Source organism: Diabrotica virgifera, chromosome 9 (assembly GCF_917563875.1).
Source record: "Diabrotica virgifera virgifera chromosome 9, PGI_DIABVI_V3a".
Classification (NCBI taxonomy): Eukaryota; Metazoa; Arthropoda; class Insecta; order Coleoptera; family Chrysomelidae; genus Diabrotica; species Diabrotica virgifera.
The window spans coordinates 6,854,522-6,875,611 of record NC_065451.1 but is presented as its reverse complement, the minus strand read 5'-3'; the positions used below and the strand labels follow the sequence as shown (position 1 = coordinate 6,875,611).

The 21,090-nt window shown below is 33.4% G+C and overlaps 2 protein-coding genes across 2 annotated transcripts in view; one reads left to right on the top strand and one right to left on the bottom strand.

Moving 5' to 3' along the window:
- The window catches only part of LOC114325602 (heat shock protein 70 A1-like), a 517,012-nt gene that overhangs the window by 361,305 nt on the left and 134,617 nt on the right, over window positions 1-21,090 (top strand). The gene's annotated exons all lie outside the window — the stretch shown is intronic.
- Window positions 1-21,090, bottom strand: part of LOC114325603 (uncharacterized) — a 62,841-nt gene that overhangs the window by 10,323 nt on the left and 31,428 nt on the right. Inside the window, exons 5-6 of the mRNA XM_028273706.2 lie at window positions 17,112-17,290; window positions 4,086-4,408 (exon numbers count right to left, since the gene is read on the bottom strand). Of these exons, the coding sequence (XP_028129507.2) occupies window positions 4,086-4,408; window positions 17,112-17,290 (502 nt within the window). The remainder of the gene's footprint in view (window positions 1-4,085; window positions 4,409-17,111; window positions 17,291-21,090) is intronic.

The following is a 21,090-nucleotide window of genomic DNA, read 5'->3' as shown; positions in this document are numbered from 1 at the left end:
AATGAAAGCCTTATGTTCCAAATACAATTCCATTACTGACTGGTCTGGTCACTACTGCAAAATGAAAACAGATTGGCAGTAGGAAATTCTGAAGTACAAGAAATCACAGATTCAACAAAATCCAATTCTGCATGAGGTCGTCCTTATTAAAAATTTACTGTCATAGAAGATATTGACCAGATTGGTCATAATATTGAATGTGAGCATGATGGTCTAGGACTCTAGGCTAGGACGTAGATGCAGAATATGTAAAACCAACTCAGTATATCTGAGCGTCAAATGTAAAGTAAACTTGCATGCCGACTGTTTTGGTGAATTTCATAAAAAATAATTTCAGTGTCAAATCATTTTTCTACTTATACCTACCACAATTAGGTGTTAGTTTTTATAAATCATGTATTTATTACCAACTATAACATAATCATATTATTTATTGTATTTACAATAAACTAAATAGGTTAGACAGCAACAATTTTAATGAGGACGGCGGTTCATAAGCAAGTACCCATGAACGGCCAAAGTTTTGTTAACGAAACATTAATTTTAGGGGTATTGCTAATATTATAATAATTATTTTTATGTTAGATAATATTCTTGGCCCTCTATTTATAAAATATATGAACTCTATTTACATAATTTCCAATTATTTCAATGTTTGGCCATTAATGGGTTAAAGAAGATGATTATTATATATCTGGCGCTCCATAGCGCCAGATGTTGGGTTTCTCCCTGAGGGACCGAATCCCAAATGAAGAAATACGTTGTAGAACAAAAACAACGGACGCCGTCGAAAGAATCGCGTCGCTCAAGTGGAATTGAGCAGGACACGTCGCCGGATTGTCAGACAACCGATGGACAAAACATATTGTCGAGTGGAGGCCACGAGAAGAAGCACTACGGAGAAGAGGACGACCACCAACCAGATGGGCTGACGATCTGAAGCGTATTGTCGGCAACTGGATGCAAGCCGCACACAACAGAGAAAGATGGAAAGAGCTGAGGGAGACCCATGTCCAGCAGTGGACGAGTACGGGTTGATGATGATGATTATTATATACTACCAGGTAATTTTATTTATGGTTAATTTATGTACTTTTGATCTTTTTTCATAGCATATAATTAAATGTTTCTCCTTTATTATTTAAAATTAGAACATTACAGTAATATTATGGATGGATTGTATGAATTTAAAGTTACTCTGTGCAATGGGCGCGGGCAGTGGCTGTGCACATATTGTTCTTTAAATCCTGAAGATAATGTAGCACAATTTTAATCACCTTTAACTATAATAAAGTTCATTAAAGGGGCATCCAATTGTGCAAATTAAATTACAAGTGTAGGAACATTTATAGTTTTTTTTTCTCAAGATGACTCAAGATTTTTGACGTCAGAGCGATGCCAAAACATTAGAAAGATACTCAAGTTATCAAATAAAAATACCAGTACAGTTAATGAAAACAAATTAAATAGGCGTCTCAAAAGTACATAAGTTAACCCCAGATAAAATTACCTGGCAGTATAATAATATAATAATCATTAAAATGAAGTAAACTCTTGTGTTTGAATAAAAATACATACAGTTTTCCAGCCTATTAACCCTCGAATGCTACCTGGGGTACACTTGTACCCCAACCTTATTTGTAAGTTACACCAATTTGCAGTAGTGGGTGTGGAAATATGAAAATAAACTTGTGGATAATGATATAATAAAATATTTTTGTATACAAAATATATTCTTAACATGTTATCTTAAGATTGTTTTCGTCATAAGTTCTTAAAACATACATATATAAATATTTTAGGTTGATTTTATTTGGGGTACCACCGTACCCCGATGTAACAGATTGAGTTTCGAAAATAAGTGTAGCAATCCAGGGTTAATTGATCAATAGTCTTTATTATCAAAATATCAGTTAAACTACACATAACCTTTTTTTGAAGCAGGTAAACAATGGAATAGAAGATTTTTATTTATAATATACTACTTTATATACAACTGCAGCACATTTAACCCTCTAGTGTCCACACTGCGGTACTCCGTGCCGCATTTTGAAGTTTTAATAAGATTTACCAATATTCTTTCGTACACACCACGGTGTATTTAGATATGTGCGAGTGACTATCTTCAAAATGCTGCCTGCGACTATTGGATTTTCTGAAGTCTTTTATCACTTTGATATTGAGCGTTGAAGTGAGAGTTGTTTGATATTTTTTTGCAAAAATCCAAGTGAGACAAAAATTCAGCGCAATGTGTGTTTATAAGATTAATTCAATTGTTTTGTTTTTTAAATATTTTACTTTTGGGATGTTTGTGAAATATGTTTTTGTAGTAAAGGTTTTCTTTGTTCAGATTACAATATAAGACTGACTACTCGTTTTTTTTTATTTTGCGTCTGAATCGTTACATTAGTCACACAATAAAATGTTAAAAAATTTTTAACTTTTTCTTTTGCTATTCTAACAAATTTTTGATATTTTTAACAATAATCATCTAATTTGTACCGCTTTTTATATGTGCGGCATTCCGTACCACAGTGTGTCCACTCATGTAACTTTACGAGACGTGGCTGCCGGAGAGTTAAAATATTTAAATTTTTTTAAAGTTGATTTTTTCATTGATATTATGTACTATGGTTCTTTTCATGAGGATTTTTCAGTGCGTCACAAATGATAGAAAAAAAGGTAAGTCCGTGATAATATACATTTATAACATTTATTCTAACATGACATTTTATGATTAATTATTTATGAGAAATAAGCCACAATTAAAATGAAAAAATAATTTTATTAACGTTTCGACGCCCAAATCGGGTGCCGTTGTCAAAATACAAAATATTATTAAAATAACCAAAAATGTTGTTGCTAAGTAAAAAATTCTTCTAATAATTTATTTAATCTGACTCATTTATATTGGCAATTCAGACATATATTATACATTTTAAAGTAGAAGACTTTAAAATGATATTGCCAATATTTATGAGTTGCGTTCCTGGGACGACTTACTGAAAGATAGTTCATTCGACTACATGAAATCAACCCCAACTTAAGAATATCCGTCACAAAAAAATTATAGCATGTGATCTGCCTTTAAAAAGACAACCAAAAATGTGATAGTATCACAGGGTTTTTCCTGGTTTTCCCTTGTGATTTACTATGAAGTCTCTAACGCGAGAATTTTACTGTCGTTGCATTTGGTTGTCTTTTTAAAGACAGATCACATGCTATAATTTTTTTGTGACGGATATTCTTGAGTTGGGGTTGATTTCATGTAATCGAATGAACTATCTTTCAGTAAGTCGTCCCAGGAACGCAACTCATAAATATTGGCAATATCATTTTAAAGTCTTCTACTTTAAAATGTATAATAATGTCTGAATTGCCAATATAAATGAGTCAGATTAAATAAATTATTAGAAGAATTTTTTACTTAGCAACAACATTTTTGTTTATTTTAGTAATATTTTGTATTTTGACAACGGCACCTGATTTGGGCGTCGAAACGTTAATAAAATTATTTTTTCATTTTAATTGTGGCTTATTTCCCATATAAATAATTAATCATAAAAATGCCACAAGAAAATAGCTTCAGAACATGACATTTTAGTTAAATCTGACAGTTCTCAAATTGTATTTGCAATTGGGCATAAAAACAAATCAATTGTCTTTATTGCATTTATAAAATGGTATTTTCTTTGATTTGTATATAGTCTTATAAATTGTACAGATTATATTCGTAGATATATTATATAATTAGTAAATAATTTTTTTTCTATTATAGCGCCATCTATCGACAACTAGAATAATCACCGAACTAGAATAATTACCAAAGTAATCACCGACGTGCCTTTTTTTCTGTCATATATAATTTAATGCGTTAGAAAGAAATCGAAAAACTGTGACGCACTGAAAAATGCTCATGAGAAAAACCATATTTCATTAGAAAACGACATTCTTGACAGAGAAACCGAACTTTTCTATATGTAAACTGCAGCAAAATAGGGCTGGACAGCAGTCATGACACTTTGGCAGTGCAGCAGGGATATGAGTAAAAACCTTGTTTCTGATTAAAAATTGTAAATACGTACCTAGATCTAAATCCGCCATCTCCAGAACCACCTCCTAGACCGCCGCCGCCGCTTCGACCGCCGCCCGAACCAAAACCGCCGCTTCGAGCACCACCACCACCACCACCAGAGCCGAAACCACCGCTTCTGCCTCCGGCTCCTCCACCGCTTCGGCCTCCAAGACCGCCGCGACCGCCACCACGGCCTCCGCCGCCGCCGCCTCCACGGCCACCGCCACCTCTGCCGCCTCCCATGCGGTCTCTGCCACCGAATTTGCCGAAGCCTCCGCTCTTGGCGAAGCTACCGGGTCGGTTTGCTATGTCGGCTAGTTTGGGATTGATAACCTGCAAAAATCAATTTGAAAATTTGTGTTTTTACATGTTACATTAACAAAAGAATTTTAATAAACATTCCCCCAGAGAGAAGAATAATAATAAAAAAAAAAGAACAGTGTTAAGGACAATAAATCATCTTGGAGGATATTACTAACTCAGTGAGCTTTATTAGTGGACTGTTTAGCATAGGGTGAATTTAAAATAGAATAAAAAAAAAATAACAGTAAAAAAAACCAGACCTTAAAGTAAATTGTAATAAAAATATTTCCTACCTTGTCATTTCTCGTTGCACAAGCTGGAGCAGGCCTGCTATTTTTCGTACTGCTATTGCTGAGTAGTATAAAGTATAAATCACTCGCGAGGACTATATTGAGTTTCTATACACTTTTTGGAATGATTGTAAGTGACTGTTAACCAAGAGAGTTGGTTGGCGAATTGTCTTTTTAAAATGAGGCGAGTAGGCAGGTAATTACATACAAAAAACTTTAAGGTTTTTACTTGAAAATAATGATAAAAATTAATACATACTCACTGAATTAGGTATTGGCCTACTCGTATATACGGGGTGTCCCATAATATTGAAAAGAAAATGAATTAAAATATTCTTTACAAAAACAAGAAAATTAAAAATTGTTATTCCTACTTATGTGGACGAACCACAACCGCCCACCACAATACGCAGTATTGTTACGGCTCAAAAGGCAAAGGACATAATTTTACTATAGAGCGTTTATATATACCACTATTAGTTTTCACTGTGGCCACTCTAACTATACCATCAGATCCAGGATGAACCTCAATTATACGGCCCAAAGGCCATTGTAGCGGGGGAATATTATTTTGGCGGATTACCACTAAGGTACCTAGTTGGACGTTTGGAGACGGAGAATTCCATTTAGCCCTTTGATGAAGAGTTTGGAGGTACTCCTTAGACCACCGTTCCCAAATCTGTTGGTGCAACTTATTTAATAATTGCCAACGATTCAACCGATTGTGCGGAACATCGAGCAACGTTTCTTCGGGCGGAGCACTCAAAGGCTCCATGGTCAAAAAATGTCCTGGAGTTAACGCACTAAGATCGTTTGGGTCTGAACTTAACGGGCATATTGGCCTCGAATTCATGATGGCCTCAATTTGAGAAAAAATAGTATATAACTCTTCAAAAGTTAGTACTTGTTCTCCAATTGTGCGAATTAAATGACCCTTTACCGTCTTAATATTAGATTCCCATAAACCTCCAAAGTGTGGAGAAGAAGGGGGAATGAGATGCCATTGAATAGATTCATGAGAAGCAGCTTGTGATGCCAATCTGTTAAGTTCTGCTCTGGCTCCAACAAAGTTAGTGCCATTGTCACTATAAACATGTTGACATCGGCCTCTACGACTGACAAATCGCTTAAACGCAGCTAAAAACGCGTCAGTGGATAAATCAGATACGAGCTCTAAATGAAGAGCTTTTGTTGAGAAACAAATAAAAAGCGACAAATACGCTTTAAGAGTTTGAGACTTTCGAAGTTTGGAAGCTCTTATAGGAAAAGGGCCCGCAAAATCAACTCCAACATTACTGAAAGGTTTTAGTTGAGATATTCGAGCTAGCGGTAGATTTCCCATTAACGGAACTGGAGACAAAGGATTCATCTTAAAACATTTAACACATTTAGACAGTACTCTACGAATGGCTCGTTTGGAAGATATAATCCAAAAACGCTGAGAAATTAGGTATTGAACAGTTTGAAGCCCGGCGTGTAGATATTGCAGATGAGTAGATTCAATAATCATATCAGTTAATTTACAACTGTTAGGAAGTAATGCCGGAAATTTGCGATCATACGAAATGGGCGCATTAGCTAGGCGACTACCTACACGTAGAATTCCCTTTGCATCGATAAAAGGTGAAAGCTTTCTTAAATTTTTTGGAAGCAGCTGTTTATCTTGGATAAAATTTATTAAAGTATTAAAAAAGATCTGCTGTGTTCGTTTAACAAAAACCAGTAAGGAGTTATGTTGCTCCAATAAACTTAAACAACCTATTTCCAGATTACCATATCGGTTTTTGGTTACATAATGGAAAAAACGAATAATGTAACACAAACATCGAACACACCTATTTAAAGACGAATGACGATCCAATAAAATATCTAAAAAATTATTGGGAATTTCAGCAATCAATGCGACAGTCCGCACTTCCAAATTTACATTAGTAGACTCCTTTGAATTAAGTTCAAAGAACGTTAGCGGATCAGATTGTAAGAAGGTTGGCCCCACCCACCATTTGGAACAGTTAATTAACTCAGAGGGTAAGCAACCCCTTGAACCAATGTCAGCAGGATTTTCTTCAGAAGGAACATACTGCCAACATGAAGAAGTTACTCGATCCTGCACAAAAGCTACTCTATTGCTCACAAAAGTTTTCCACTGATGAGGGGAAGATTGTAACCAACGTAATGTAACAGCAGAATCAGAATAACAGTATATTTCCTTGATTTCTACTTTATCTTTAATAACAGAAGAAACAAAGGAGACTAGTCGAGCCACTAAAACCGCAGCAGACAATTCTAATCTGGGAATAGTAAGTCCCTTATTAATGGGTGCGACCTTAGATTTAGCTATAACAAAAGAAACAAAAGGTTGGCCTGAAGGTGATAAGCATCGAAAGTACAAAACAGCGCAGTAACCTTTCTCGCTAGCGTCACCAAAACAGTGAACTTCTAAGCGTAAAATATCGTCAATTAATAAACGACGAGGTAAATTTAATTTACTCAAATATGCTACATCATCAATGTATTTTTTCCACAAACGGATAATTTCTTTTGATGGAGCATCATCCCAACCAATCTTTTGAGTCCATATTCTTTGAATAAGGTGTTTAATTAGAAATGTTATTGGAGATAAAAATCCAAGAGGATCAAATATTTTTGCTAAATTGGACAAAAGATGACGTTTTGTACAAGAAGAGTCTAAAACTTGAACTTTAAAAGCAAATGTATCCGAAGAAGCGTCCCATTCCAACCCTAATACTTTAAGTGTTTTGGACGAAATATCATCATTAAATGTAAGAGGTTTTATTGCTAAATCTGATACAGCTAATCCTTTCAATAAATCGGGTACATTACTGGACCATTTTTTCAACTCAAAACCTCCTTTGGCAAGTAAGGCAATAAGTTCGTCTCTTAGTGCTAAGGCATTTTCGAAACTAGGACAGGAAGAAACGATATCATCAACGTAGGTTCCAGTTTTAAGTGCCTCGGCTGCTAGAGGAAACGAATCACCGTCATCATTAGCCAACTGATGTAGACATCTAATAGCAAGATAAGGAGAACAAGAGAGACCATAAACAACTCTGTTGATACGAAGATCTCGAACAGGTTCAGAATTATTAGAACGCCAAAGTACTCTTTGATAATCTGTTTGAGTAGGATTAATTAAAATTTGCCTATACATTTTAGAAATATCGGCCGTAATTACATAACCATGCAATCGAAAATTAATCAAAATTGTACAGATGTCAGTCTGAAGCTTAGGACCAGTGAATAATTTGTCATTGAGTGAGGGTTGATTTGGAAGATGCCCGGAACCATTAAAAACGACCCTTAATTTACTTGTTAGACTTTCAGGTCTTAAAACACAATGATGCGATAAATAGTAAACATAAGGTGAATCGAAGTTATTCAATGGGACAGGTTCCATGTGACCGAGCTCAACAAATTCCTTCATAAAGGTGCGGTATTGGTCATAAAGTTCAGGAGATTTTTGAAGCCTTCTTTCTAATGAATAAAACCTACTAAAAGCAAGTGATCTAATATTAGGAAAGACAGGATTTTCTTCCTTAAAAGGTAGATCTACTACAAAGCGTCCTGAATGTTCACGCGTATAAGTATTCATAAACATATTTTCCACTTTAGCGTCATCAGGAGCTAAGCAAAAAACTTCAGGGACTGCTTCTAATTCCCAGAATTTCTTTATTTGCTGATCCAAAGAAACCGTATCTTCAACTTGGCAAAATAAAGACGTAAGAGTAGGTGCCTTTGAAATATTTACTTTTCCCATAAGCACATAGCCAAATATAGTATTAATTGCATCAGGTTGATCTTGATTGCCGTAAATACGTCCATCCAAAAGAATTGTAGAGAATACATCAGCTCCTAAAAGAATGTCGATGGATCCTCTACGAAAGAAGTTATCATCTGCTAACTTTAAATTAGCAATATGGGGCCAAGTATTAACTTCTAAATTACATAAAGGCTGATCCTCACATATTTTTGTCAAGACTAACGCATCGGTTGTCAAAATAGGAGAAGATTTACGTACTGGTTTAAAAGAAATGGTAACCCCACCTAAATTAGTGGTCGACTGCATAGAACCTAATCCTTGGATGTTAGCTGAAGTTTTCATGGGACGTAAACCTAAACGCCTAAGGGTCTTTTGACAGATGAAGGACGTCATGCTTCCCGAATCTAACAGACACCTAACAGGTTGGTAGTTACCGTGACAATCAAGCACCTCAATACATGCAGTGGAAAGCAAAGTACTTTTATCAGCGGAAGAAAAACACACAGAAACGGATGATCCAGTCGTTGAATTTAAAGTGGATGCCGCCGAATCTTGAACATTCTCTTCTTTCTTAGAAGAGGAGAAGCAAAGGAGTGTATGATGTTTTTTATGGCACGAGTGACAAGTCCATGTAGATTTGCATAGGCTAGAACGATGTGATCCAAGACAGTTAATACACATCTTGTTCTTTTTTATTAATTGAAATCGATCTACAGGAGATTTTGCCAAAAAAACGGAGCATTTATAAATGGCATGGGTATCATTAGTTTTACAGATAGAACATTTTGGTTCAGGTTCTGTTTGAGCAAGCAATGATGTAGATTTGGAAGAATTAGGTTTTTTAGAAAAGTTAGATTTTGGTTTAGTGTGAAAATCAATATTATCTAAAGCGAGACAACTTTGATTTAAAAAATCAATCAGTTTTTTATAGCTTGGGATGGTTGAATTATTATGAAAAAGCTCAAAACGTGTTACTAAAGAAACAGTTAATCGTTTTAAAATCATTTGAACAAGTATAAAATCCCAATGTACTGTGGGTAGTCCTAGCTTATTTAGAGATGCCACATTTTTCGAAAATGTATCTAACAACTTGCGTAGTTCTTTTGGATCTTCTGAAGTCAGTTGTGGTGAACTTTCAAGGTTATTCCATAAATTGGCAGCGATTACCCTAACATTATTAAACCTTTCACAAAGCAGATCATAGGCAATTGGATAATTGTTTGCTGTGATGTCAATATGATCCACAGCATCGCGCGCTGCACCCTTTAAACACGATAGTAACAAATTAAATTTGTCAATTGGTTGTAAGTAAGTAAGAGTATGAACGCGAGCATCAAACTGATCTATAAAACTTCTAAATTCAGTTATTTTTCCACTGAAAGATGGCAATTCCGGTTTCGGTAAATTAAAATAATTTATAGGTAAAGGATTTTGAGACTGTGAAGTTGATGTAGTTTGCTGACTTGATGTTGAAGATTTTCTAAAGGCTTGCACGTATGTTAATTTAATTTTATAATATAATTTGTCAAAATTACTACGGCAATCATCTTCAACTTTAAATAGCGCGTCCTCATTATCTTGCTCAGAAACTAACATAATTATTTTATTATGAAGATCATAAAAATTGTCACGAATTTTTTCCAATCCTTCATACATAACTTCCAAAACCGGGTAAAAATTCTTATCGTCAGCAGCTACCTTTAAAGCAACAGCATGAATTTCAGTCATTTGTTGCACTTCAACTTGTCTTAAAGATTGATATTTTTTAATTTTATCTGCCATTTTGTAAATTTAAATGTAGAATTAATAAATTTAGAAAAATATGAAATTAGCGTTAGGAAATAAAATAGGTTCACCACACGAAAATTAATAAAATACAACCGAACTTTGTGCTAATAAAATAGAAAACTATGTCCTCTGCTATTTGAATATTTATAGACAAAAAATAATTATAAAACATAAACCCTTTAAATAAAAATTACTGTATAAAATAAACACACAGTTTCATCTATAATAGAGTCAACCTGTATAATAATTATTATAACAAAATTTGTCTATTGGCCGACGTTGACAATTTAATAATAATTACTTTTACATTAATGTGTTCCTTTTTTACTTAAAAAACAACATTAACTGAGGTATAGGTACCACTAACGATCGGCACAAACAAAAAACCAATTTACTAATTGATACGTGATTTTAATTTTGTAAAGAATATTTTATCGCCTTATGTTAAAGAATAACAAAAAATAAAGTCAAAGGAAATGCGGTTAAATAACCTGAATTTGATTCTGATCTTTGTAAATTAGCAAAGTATGACAATAAAATCAAACAATTCAGGTTTAAAAGAAACTTTCCCCGACTATATTACCCTCTTAGAAAAATGAAAAATGCAAGAAAAAAAATATAGAAAATGGATCTATCAGGCTCGTAACGGATCAATAAATCATCTTGGAGGATATTACTAACTCAGTGAGCTTTATTAGTGGACTGTTTAGCATAGGGTGAATTTAAAATAGAATAAAAAAAAATAACAGTAAAAAAAACCAGACCTTAAAGTAAATTGTAATAAAAATATTTCCTACCTTGTCATTTCTCGTTGCACAAGCTGGAGCAGGCCTGCTATTTTTCGTACTGCTATTGCTGAGTAGTATAAAGTATAAATCACTCGCGAGGACTATATTGAGTTTCTATACACTTTTTGGAATGATTGTAAGTGACTGTTAACCAAGAGAGTTGGTTGGCGAATTGTCTTTTTAAAATGAGGCGAGTAGGCAGGTAATTACATACAAAAAACTTTAAGGTTTTTACTTGAAAATAATGATAAAAATTAATACATACTCACTGAATTAGGTATTGGCCTACTCGTATATACGGGGTGTCCCATAATATTGAAAAGAAAATGAATTAAAATATTCTTTACAAAAACAAGAAAATTAAAAATTGTTATTCCTACTTATGTGGACGAACCAGACAATTTATGCCCGATTTCACCAACGATACCTAAATATTTAAGAATTACCTAAGTGGGTTTAGGTACTTCCTAACTCTAAAAGGGATTTCACCATACGATAACAATTGCCTAAACCGCTTAAGCATTACCTTACGTTAGGATACGGATTTCGATCTCCCTAAACTTTAGGTATTACTTATCGTTGACAGTCGGGTTATATTTTTACAATTTTGACTAATGTACTTGTGACGTTTGTCAATAATTTGCTTCTTACCTTAATTTTTCTGTTATTCTGTAATATTAGGTATATTATTAGTTGTAATTTTGTATTTTCTTTAATATTAATATAATATGTGTTGGAAAATATAGAAAATCCTTTGGAGTTTTTTACAGGTCTGTTGACAAAATTATGTAGTCTACCTACTACCTAACAAACTAGTGTTGTGTTTCAAAAACCCATTCATGATATAACTAAAAGTGTGTCATTAAAAAATTAATAATAAAAAGCAATTTTCAACATATTATATATTTTAAAATTATTTCAATAATGGCAATTCAACTAACTCCAATTTTTCGTCATATGTGAAATTTACAACTCTTTTCTTTTCCTCCATTTCACTGTACATATACAAATAACATACAAGACTATATTTATTATTTTCAAACTTAATGCACAAATAACTAACTACTAAATAAAATAACTATAACAGTACAAACTGAATAATACCAAATTGGCAAACAAACAATAATGACAAATAATCGAAAAAGTAAGAAAATGTCATCTTATTCTTCTTTTTATTTATCAAAAATAGTTCAAACGTAGCCTAGGTAATACCTAGGAAAGCATTTCCTAGATAAGCAGTTCTTTTAGTTGTGAAATGCGATTGTTCCTAAGTATTGACTTAAGAAGTTCCTATCGATAAGAATTACTTAATAAGGCAACTGTTTAGGTATCGTTGGTGAAATCGGGCATTAATCTCGTAATAATTTTGTTATATTTAGGGCATTATTCAAGAAGTGGCAACCCCGTAACATGTGATTGTATCAAACGTAAAATCAAAATATGTAAAACGAAAGAGTAATAATTAAGAAGTCCACAAATAAACATATACTACAAAAGTTGTCAATTCAATTTATTCAATTACAATCGAAAGTCGAAAGTAGAATCCCATGCAGGAAGAACAATACACAAACAAACAGAATTAAGATCTTTTTAGACTACATACTTACAAAATCTCATACCTGACTCACTCATTTGGTTACTTCAATCTACGAACAAAATGATGGAATCCGATATTAGGGTGCAGATTGGACCCTGTAGCTCAATTCAGTATGAAATTAAAATAGTCGAATGTTTGTAAGATTTTTTTCGGTCACGCCTATTTTCAAATTAGAAGCGTTTGAGTTCACACATATCCGATGAACATATCACACCCTCAGCAGTGGCGGATCCAGGGGAGGGCGATGGGGGCGATCGGCCCACCCTCTCTAACCAAGTTATATGTAAAGATTATAAAAACATTCATTAATTCATTTATTTTTCATAGAAATTTAGCCAATCGGCCCCCCTCTTGAAGATGTTGTACCCTGCTGGATCCGCCACTGACCCTCAGTAATATAGAGGCACAATTCAAAAAAGCAGATTGTTGGGAAATCTCATTTAAAGCTTCTGGATTCCAATATTACAGCTATTTTTTCAAATATCATGCTTATTGTTTAAGTTATAAATAATGTGAAATTTGGCAGATTTGTTACTTGATAATTACACAATAAATAGCCATGGTGAAAAATAATAATATAAATAAATTACATTAATTACATGTAACGGAAACAAATACTTTCAAGTTTGTTCCATATATTACAAAAAAACATAACAGAAATAAGGAACTCTTTAAGTTTGATCCCTTATATTATGAATGTTCTGTCACTGTTTATGAAAAATAGCGATCTATTATGAATTATACCATTTATTTATTATATTTTCTATAATATAACGGCTCAACTAAAAACTGTTCTATATAATACAAAATGTTAAAACACAAACTCACCAGGATATTCGTCATAGAAAGACATGTTACCGATTGCTACCTTGTAGCGGTAAAAACAAGAGATGGGCGGAAGAGTAAAGAGAGAGGCACAAATATAGTTACTGAACCAGGTAATGTTCTTTTTATCTCTCTGTCAGCGCTAACCAGTAGAGAATTTCATTTTGTGCCCATATCATTTAAAATCACAGTTTACACAAATTTTGAGTTAGGCCCTTATATTACTGAGGGTGCGGCTAGAGACCATGCGCAAAGAGCGAGAATTGATCAATGTCATAAAAATGAGAAAGGTTCAATACTTCGGTCATATAATGAGAGGACCTTAATATCGCTTACTCCGGTTGATCATTCAGGGCAGAATCGAAGGAAAACGTTGGGTTGGAAGAAAACAACTGTCCTAGCTGCGTAACATTAGACAATGGACAGGTCGAATGGTCGAGGAATTGTTTCATACATCTGCTGACCGAGAAACATTTCATTAGCTTGTTAATATGACGATAGCCAATGATTGAAAACAAGCAAGACACACAAAGAAGAAGCATATTTTCAATGTTCATGAGGTTTTGTACCAACTCTACCAGGAAACGAGAAAAATGGAAAGAGGATATCAGAAAAATGACCCATACATGAAAAATGATAAAGGGATAATAAATAGAAGGAAAATATTGAGAAATTGCTCAACTTACTGCACACAACAGTTAAAACAAAAACGAAAAAGAGGGGGAAGAATCCATCAAATCTAAGATGGTGCCTTAGCACCACATCTATGGTGCTAAGGCAAAACCTGATACAGTGGAACCTCGATTATCCGTCAGGGCACCAGACCAAGGGTATGACGGATAATCGAAAAGACGGTTAACAGAACATTAAAAAAAATTTAAAATTGATAGTACAACAAACTGTCAAATTTTATTTACATATATGTTTTGTTTTACAAGATAAGAGGAATTTTTGTTCATACAAACAAATCAATTTGGTTTAAAATATTCTGAAATTTTTGTTTGTTTTACTGATGCTTCACATTTTTTTTAATCCACATAGGATCATGCAATCTACTTTATTGGCTTCTTCTTGTCAAGAATACCACTCGATGAATTGTTGCATGTGCCATATGGCGATGTGCATCATCAACATCGCCACCATCAAATTCCGAGTCTGTGTCAGCTTCTGAACCTGTTTCGTCCGCCTCTTTTGCCATTTCAATGACTTCATCATCTGGCAGCAATCGATAACTGTTTGCGTCCTTATCACAAATTAACGATTCGTTTGTGTCATCTTTAGTCAACAAAAACAAAACAGTTGATTCAGCCATAACTTCATTTGTTACCGCACTGTACATTTCAGCGAATTTTGTTGGGCTTATCGCAATGCTCAAACAAAATGAATTGATGACCCAATTTTTGCTTATGTAGTCAATCAATACAACTTACGTACGGACCCTGACAGTTAACAGAGGTGACGGTTAATGGAGATACGGATAATCGAGGTTCCACTGTATGTCAAAAACGTGATTTTGCAGCAGATGAGTTTAAAAGTTCGCAGTGTTGTTGTAATAGTGGGCATATCAGAAACTAATTTTATCATCTACTAGTTACATGGATGCGTTTAGCCCTGTAGAGTTTTGTTATCATATTCTTCATCCGAAGAACCGATAATTTTTGACATACAGTGGAACCTCTATTATCCGTCTCTCCATTAACCGTCACCTCTGTTAACCGTCAGGGTTTATACATAAGTTGTATTGTGACTACATAAGCAAACTACATTTTGTTTTGCATGTTTCTGGTTCATTTAGTAGAAAAAATTAAAAATTGTAGTGTTCTTATGTTTGCTGACGATGTAAAACTGTTTAGAAAAATTCAATCCTGGGATGATGCTGTTATACTACAGGAAGATATTAAATCTTTTTATGATTGGTGCAGTTTAAACAGAATGTCAATATAAACAAATGTCATAAAATGACGTTCTCGAGGAAAAGAAATCCAATTACATTCGTTTATTATATTAATAACTTACCATTAGCCTCTAAAAATGAAGTATAAGATTTGGGAATTTGGTTAGACACCAAACTGTCATTCTCATGCCACATCAATCAAGTAACAAACAGGGCGATGAAAGTACTGGGATTTATCCAACGCACATCTGTAGACCTGTCTTTGTTCACATTTAGAAAACTTTATTGTGGTCTCGTTAGGCCTATTCTAGAGTTTGGATCAGTTGTATGGTCCCCATCATACAACTGTTAAATTGAACATATTGAAAGAGTCCAAAATAAATTTTTGAGGGTAGCAGCTTATAAGAGTGGATACAGGAGAGAGGAATATGACTATCAGTGGGTAAGAGATAGTCTAAATTTAGCAACACTTGAGTCAAGGAGGACATTGTTAGATTTATGCTTCCTACACAAAGTTATTAATGCTTTCATAGATTGTCCTCAATTGATATCACTTTTTAGTCTTAAAGTTCCTAGTAGAAGCAACAAACAATCAGAAATCTTTTCAGTGCCATTTCACCACACTAATTTTGGTATAAATGAACCGACTACACGATTGGTTCGGAGTGCTAATAGCCTGCCAAGACAAATGGATATTTTTGACTCCAAAATTGGTTTGTTCAAAAAACAACTAAGGGGTATCTTGCAATAAGTTTGTTGTAGTTCTGTATTGTTCTTACAATATGTTTGTTTGTATTATTCTGATGTGTTTATTATTTTAATAATTTATTATTGTTGAGGTGTAACTTGTAAAAGTCTTGTTGTGTGTAAAACTTGTAAATGGATGCCGTAAATAAATAAATAAATAAATAAATAAACATTGAGTCATCAATTTATTTTGTTTAAGTATTGCTTTAAGCCAAACGAAATTCGCTGATTGCTGACGATGATGAAATCATTAATGGCAACAGAAGTGGACAAAACAAATTCAGTTCACAAGCGAAAACAAACTTGGAATTTGACCGTGGCGATGTCGATGATGCTATTGCAACCAACAGATTTGCATAAAGAAGCTAGAGAAGCTGCATCATCGCACATGGAACAATTCATCAAGTGATATTATTGACAAGAAGAAGCCAATAAAGTAGATTACATGGCCTTAGGCCGATTAAGATATTCAGTGGTTGCAAAATGTGAGGCAACAGTAAAACAAAAAAAAGATTACTGAATATTTTAAACCAAATTGATTCGATTGTACACACAAATCCCTCTTATATTGTCGAACAAAGCATGCAAATAAAAGTTGAAAATTGTACCATGAATTTTAATCTTTTTTTATGTTCTGTTAACCGTCTTTTCGATTATCCGTCATATCTTTGGTCCGGTGCCCTGACGGATAATCGAGTTTTCCATGTATCGGGCTTTGTCTTAGTAACAGACATAGCAATAGAAATACCTACACGGAAGAAATAGAAAATGATAAAGGGACTAAAAAACAATAAAAGCCTAGGAATAACAGAAAAATAAGCAATAAGAAAAAGGCTACATAGAGATACATAATCGGATAAAAAGCATATGAGAAACAGAAAAAAGCCAAGTGTGGGCCATAGTAAAGATATGCACAATACACAAAAAATGTGAAAAAATGAGTTCTGAAAACTAGAAAAAGGGACTCAAATTTAATCAAAACGCAACTGTCTATTTTTAAAAGAAAATAATGTTATACATTACCTGATTGGCTTCTTTTAGCACCGACAGAAGATCTCTAGCCTGTCTCGAGTTAGACGGTGTGAAAAAGGCGTAAGAAGTACCAGAGGCATCTGATCGTCCAGTTCTTCCTATTCTGTGGATGTAATCTTCAGACGAATTGGGATAATCATAGTTGACTACATATTTTATTCCTTCCACATCTAGTAAATATAACTATCCGTTAGACTGTGCTTTTTCCGAAAGTTAAGAAGATTACATCATTTTTTAATACATACTGTTATTGAAAAAATAAAAAAAATATATAAAACGAGGTAAGAATATTAATTTAATGAAGATTCTCAATAATTTTCGTCACCTGAGAAAAATATTATGTACTATATAGGTGTATGTTGACTCCTATCAAAATTCTCTAGCTTTCTCATAGTGCAGTAATTGAAGCTTTTTAGCTCAGAAATTTTTTACTATGAACCGATTTATATGAAATTTTGGAATTAGGCTTATCCTACCCTTAACTTCAAAAGTGATATTGATCCAAACTCCGTTTTCACCCTGGGGTGGTTGCCACCCCCTATCGGCGGTGGAAATTTTTTTTTTCAAAATAACCTCAAGATATTGATAGAAGACCTAATTTTAAGCAAAAAATGATGTATAAAGTTTTTTCAAAAACCCAATAGTTTTAAAGTTATTGGCAATTGAAAATTCGGAATTTTCTCATGATTTTCAACAGTTTTTCGCAAATATCTCAAAAAGTATGCATTTTAACGATATGTAGCCGGTAAAAAAATAACAAATTGGTTTTTCAAAGAGTGTTCTAAGTACAATATTAAGTGAGATATTGAAGATCGAAGCCATTTTTTATTTTGTGTGAAATTTAATCGATGTATTCAATGCCATCTAGCGGAGAGCGAATAAATTGTATGCATGCTAATGAGAAAGGATTTTATGGTGCTTAAAATAAGCTTTAAAATGAGCACTGTTAAAAGTCTTTTGTACGTAAAATGAGTGAGTTGTAATGAAAAAAAAAGTAACATCGAATGGATTTTTTTTTAAATCAATGGATTGCATAAGTGCCATTTCCACCAAAATTAAAATAATTAATCGTATTCCGTCTAGAATCAACTTTAATATAAAGAGTTTGATGGATTCTAGCAGTTTCGCTGCTTTGTAACACATATTTTTTGAAAAAATCACGATTTTAAGAAAAGAAAATTTTTGAATTTAAAAAAAAAACACCTTTTTTTCATAATATCTCGAAAATAATGAAAGACACGTAAAAAAGTGTAATAATGAAAGATACATAAAAAATAGGTTTTTTTGACAAAAATTTTGGTTTGTTTTTTTTTCCTATCACACAAGAATTGACAAAAATATGATTGATTAAAGAGCACGCAGTAGCGCAACCACAGTCTCTCTCAAGCCCTTTGACCCTCACCGTTTCAAAATATAAGGTTTTTCACTACATATTATAAAGAAAAAAGTTGTAGCTCTTTTAATTAGTTTTAAAATGGCTTTTTATAAGTTGTGATAGCTTCAAAATTGAAGTAGTTATGGCCCAAAAACTAAATCATACATATTCAATGTCTTAGGGGTAGTTTTAAAGAACTTGAGCATATGATTTTCCAGCATAGCTTTTTCGAGAACGTGGAACGTTATTTAAATCCTTTTTAGTTTTATCAAAAGAAATTTTTTATACAATTTTTAATCGAGGGGTTAAGGGTTGAAAGGGGTTAACAATTAAATAATTAAGATAGAGAACGTAAAATATTATTTACTCTATATTTAAGTCTTCTTGTCAAACCAAATTAATTTTTTTAAATTTTTTCTATTTAGGGGATGTTTTTAAGGGTTGAAAGGGGGTTAACAATATGATCATTAAGATAGAGAACGTAAAATATCATTTACTCTATATTTAAATCTTTTTGTCATACTAAATTAATTTTTTGTAAATTTTTTCGATTTAGGGGTTGTTTGCAAGGGTTGTACGGTTTTCAATGGGATGAAAATGAGTTTAACATGAGGTTATTGTGTTACAAAACACTTCACAATGTCACTCATTATTAAACACGTTTTCTGGCAGTAAAATGACTCAATATCAATTTTTCCATTTAAGGGTTGTTTTCACCCCTTAAAAATAAAAAACGGAGTTCGGGTCAATATCACTTTTGAAGTTAAGGGTAAGATAAGCCTAATACCAAAATCTCATGTAAAACGGTTCATAGTAAAAAATTTCTAAGGCAAAAACCTATTTTAGGCTTCAATGACTGCACTATCATCTTTGTGTAAAGATTTAATTATGAAGTGTAATACTTTCCCTAATCCTTTTTATAGTGTTCTGAGGCAGTAAAGTGACTGACATGAGAGATTAGAAATATAGAGGGGACTAGGAGCCCCGCAAACTGCAGACTTTTTAATCGGCTGATAGTTTAGTCGGGCTGGGCTGTCCATGATGGGTAAGCCCATCAAACTTTTTTGTCGGCCGAGACTGAATCGGTGTAATGTGCGCATCTGCATACCTCTCTGTATTGATTAAGAAGCCGACTAAACTATCTGCCGATAAAAAGTCTGCAGTCTGCGCAGGCTCTAAGGATTAAAAGGACAAGTGTTTAAATCACAAAACGACAGGTTATGGGCCCAGAAAACTCTATAGATATAAAATATGGCAAGTACAATAAAATAATACATGTACTATTGAGCTTTTGAATGGCACCAATGGTACAGTCAAAATTCAACAAAAAGATTGCAACTTTAAGATGGGATAATGGAGAGAATAAATAATATATTTCAAATGAGATTAGACAGTTATGCAGAGAGAAGATAATGCAAAAGTAGAGAGTAGATAGAAGAAGCTCATGTGTAAAAAACATTCTGGAATGAAGCAATAAGGGTTTCAGCATATATTTTGAAACGAACTCCAAAAAATCATATAAAAATTGTAACACCTGCTGAAGAAAATGTAATTTTACCCGTAGAACACAAAATAAGATAAAAAAACCAGAAAACTACGGTGACTATGAGTTACATATGACTTTTGATGTGTTGTATTTTGTAAAATGAGTTCCAGAGACAGTAAAAAGATAAGAATTTACGGATAAAATCAATGGAGAGAGAAATACACTCACCGGCACAAAAAACGGGCACCCCAAAAAATGGGTCATTTTTAATGTCTTGTATTTCCTAAACCTGATGTCCGATTTAAGTAATTTTTTTAATACGTTATAGCCTTATTCTTTAACAATATCGCTGTAATAATATTGTTGCTAGACAGGTACATTGTCATTGTATACAGAGTGTACGGATCAAACTGTGTTTTTTTCTCAAATTTGGAACACCCTGTGGAATGTTCTAGCTTTTATAAAATACTGAGATTAAAACCCAACTATAGCCTCAGGTTTTCTTAACATTGTTTTTTGATTCATTCGCTTATGTTGGATAGTAAAAAAGTTAGGCATTTTAACAACTACCCCTGTTTTTCGTCAATACGGGGTGTTTTTAAATAAGTACGGCAAACTTTAAGGGGTAATTCTGCATGATAAAATAATGACAGTTTGCTTTATAAACGTATGCCCGCAAATGCTTCGTTTCCGAGATAGGGGGTGTTGAAATTGTTCTTACAAACTGACGATTTATTTATTGCTCTAAAACGGTTTGTGATATGCAAATGAAATTTGGTAGATTTTAAGCGGTAGTGTATGCGCATTTTTTGGCATACAATTAAGAATTTTATATTCACCATTGGCGTGCATACGGGATATATCTAAAATGTTTATACCCGTATGCACGCCAATGGTGAATATAAAATTCTTAATTGTATGCCAAAAATGCGCAATAACTACCTCTTAAAATCTACCAAATTTCATTTGCATATCACAAACCGTTTTACAACGCCCCTATCTCGGAAACGAAGCATTTGCGGGCACGTTTATAAAGCAAACTGTCATTATTTTATTATGCAGAATTACCCCTTAAAGTTTGCCGTACTTATTTAAATACACCCTGTATT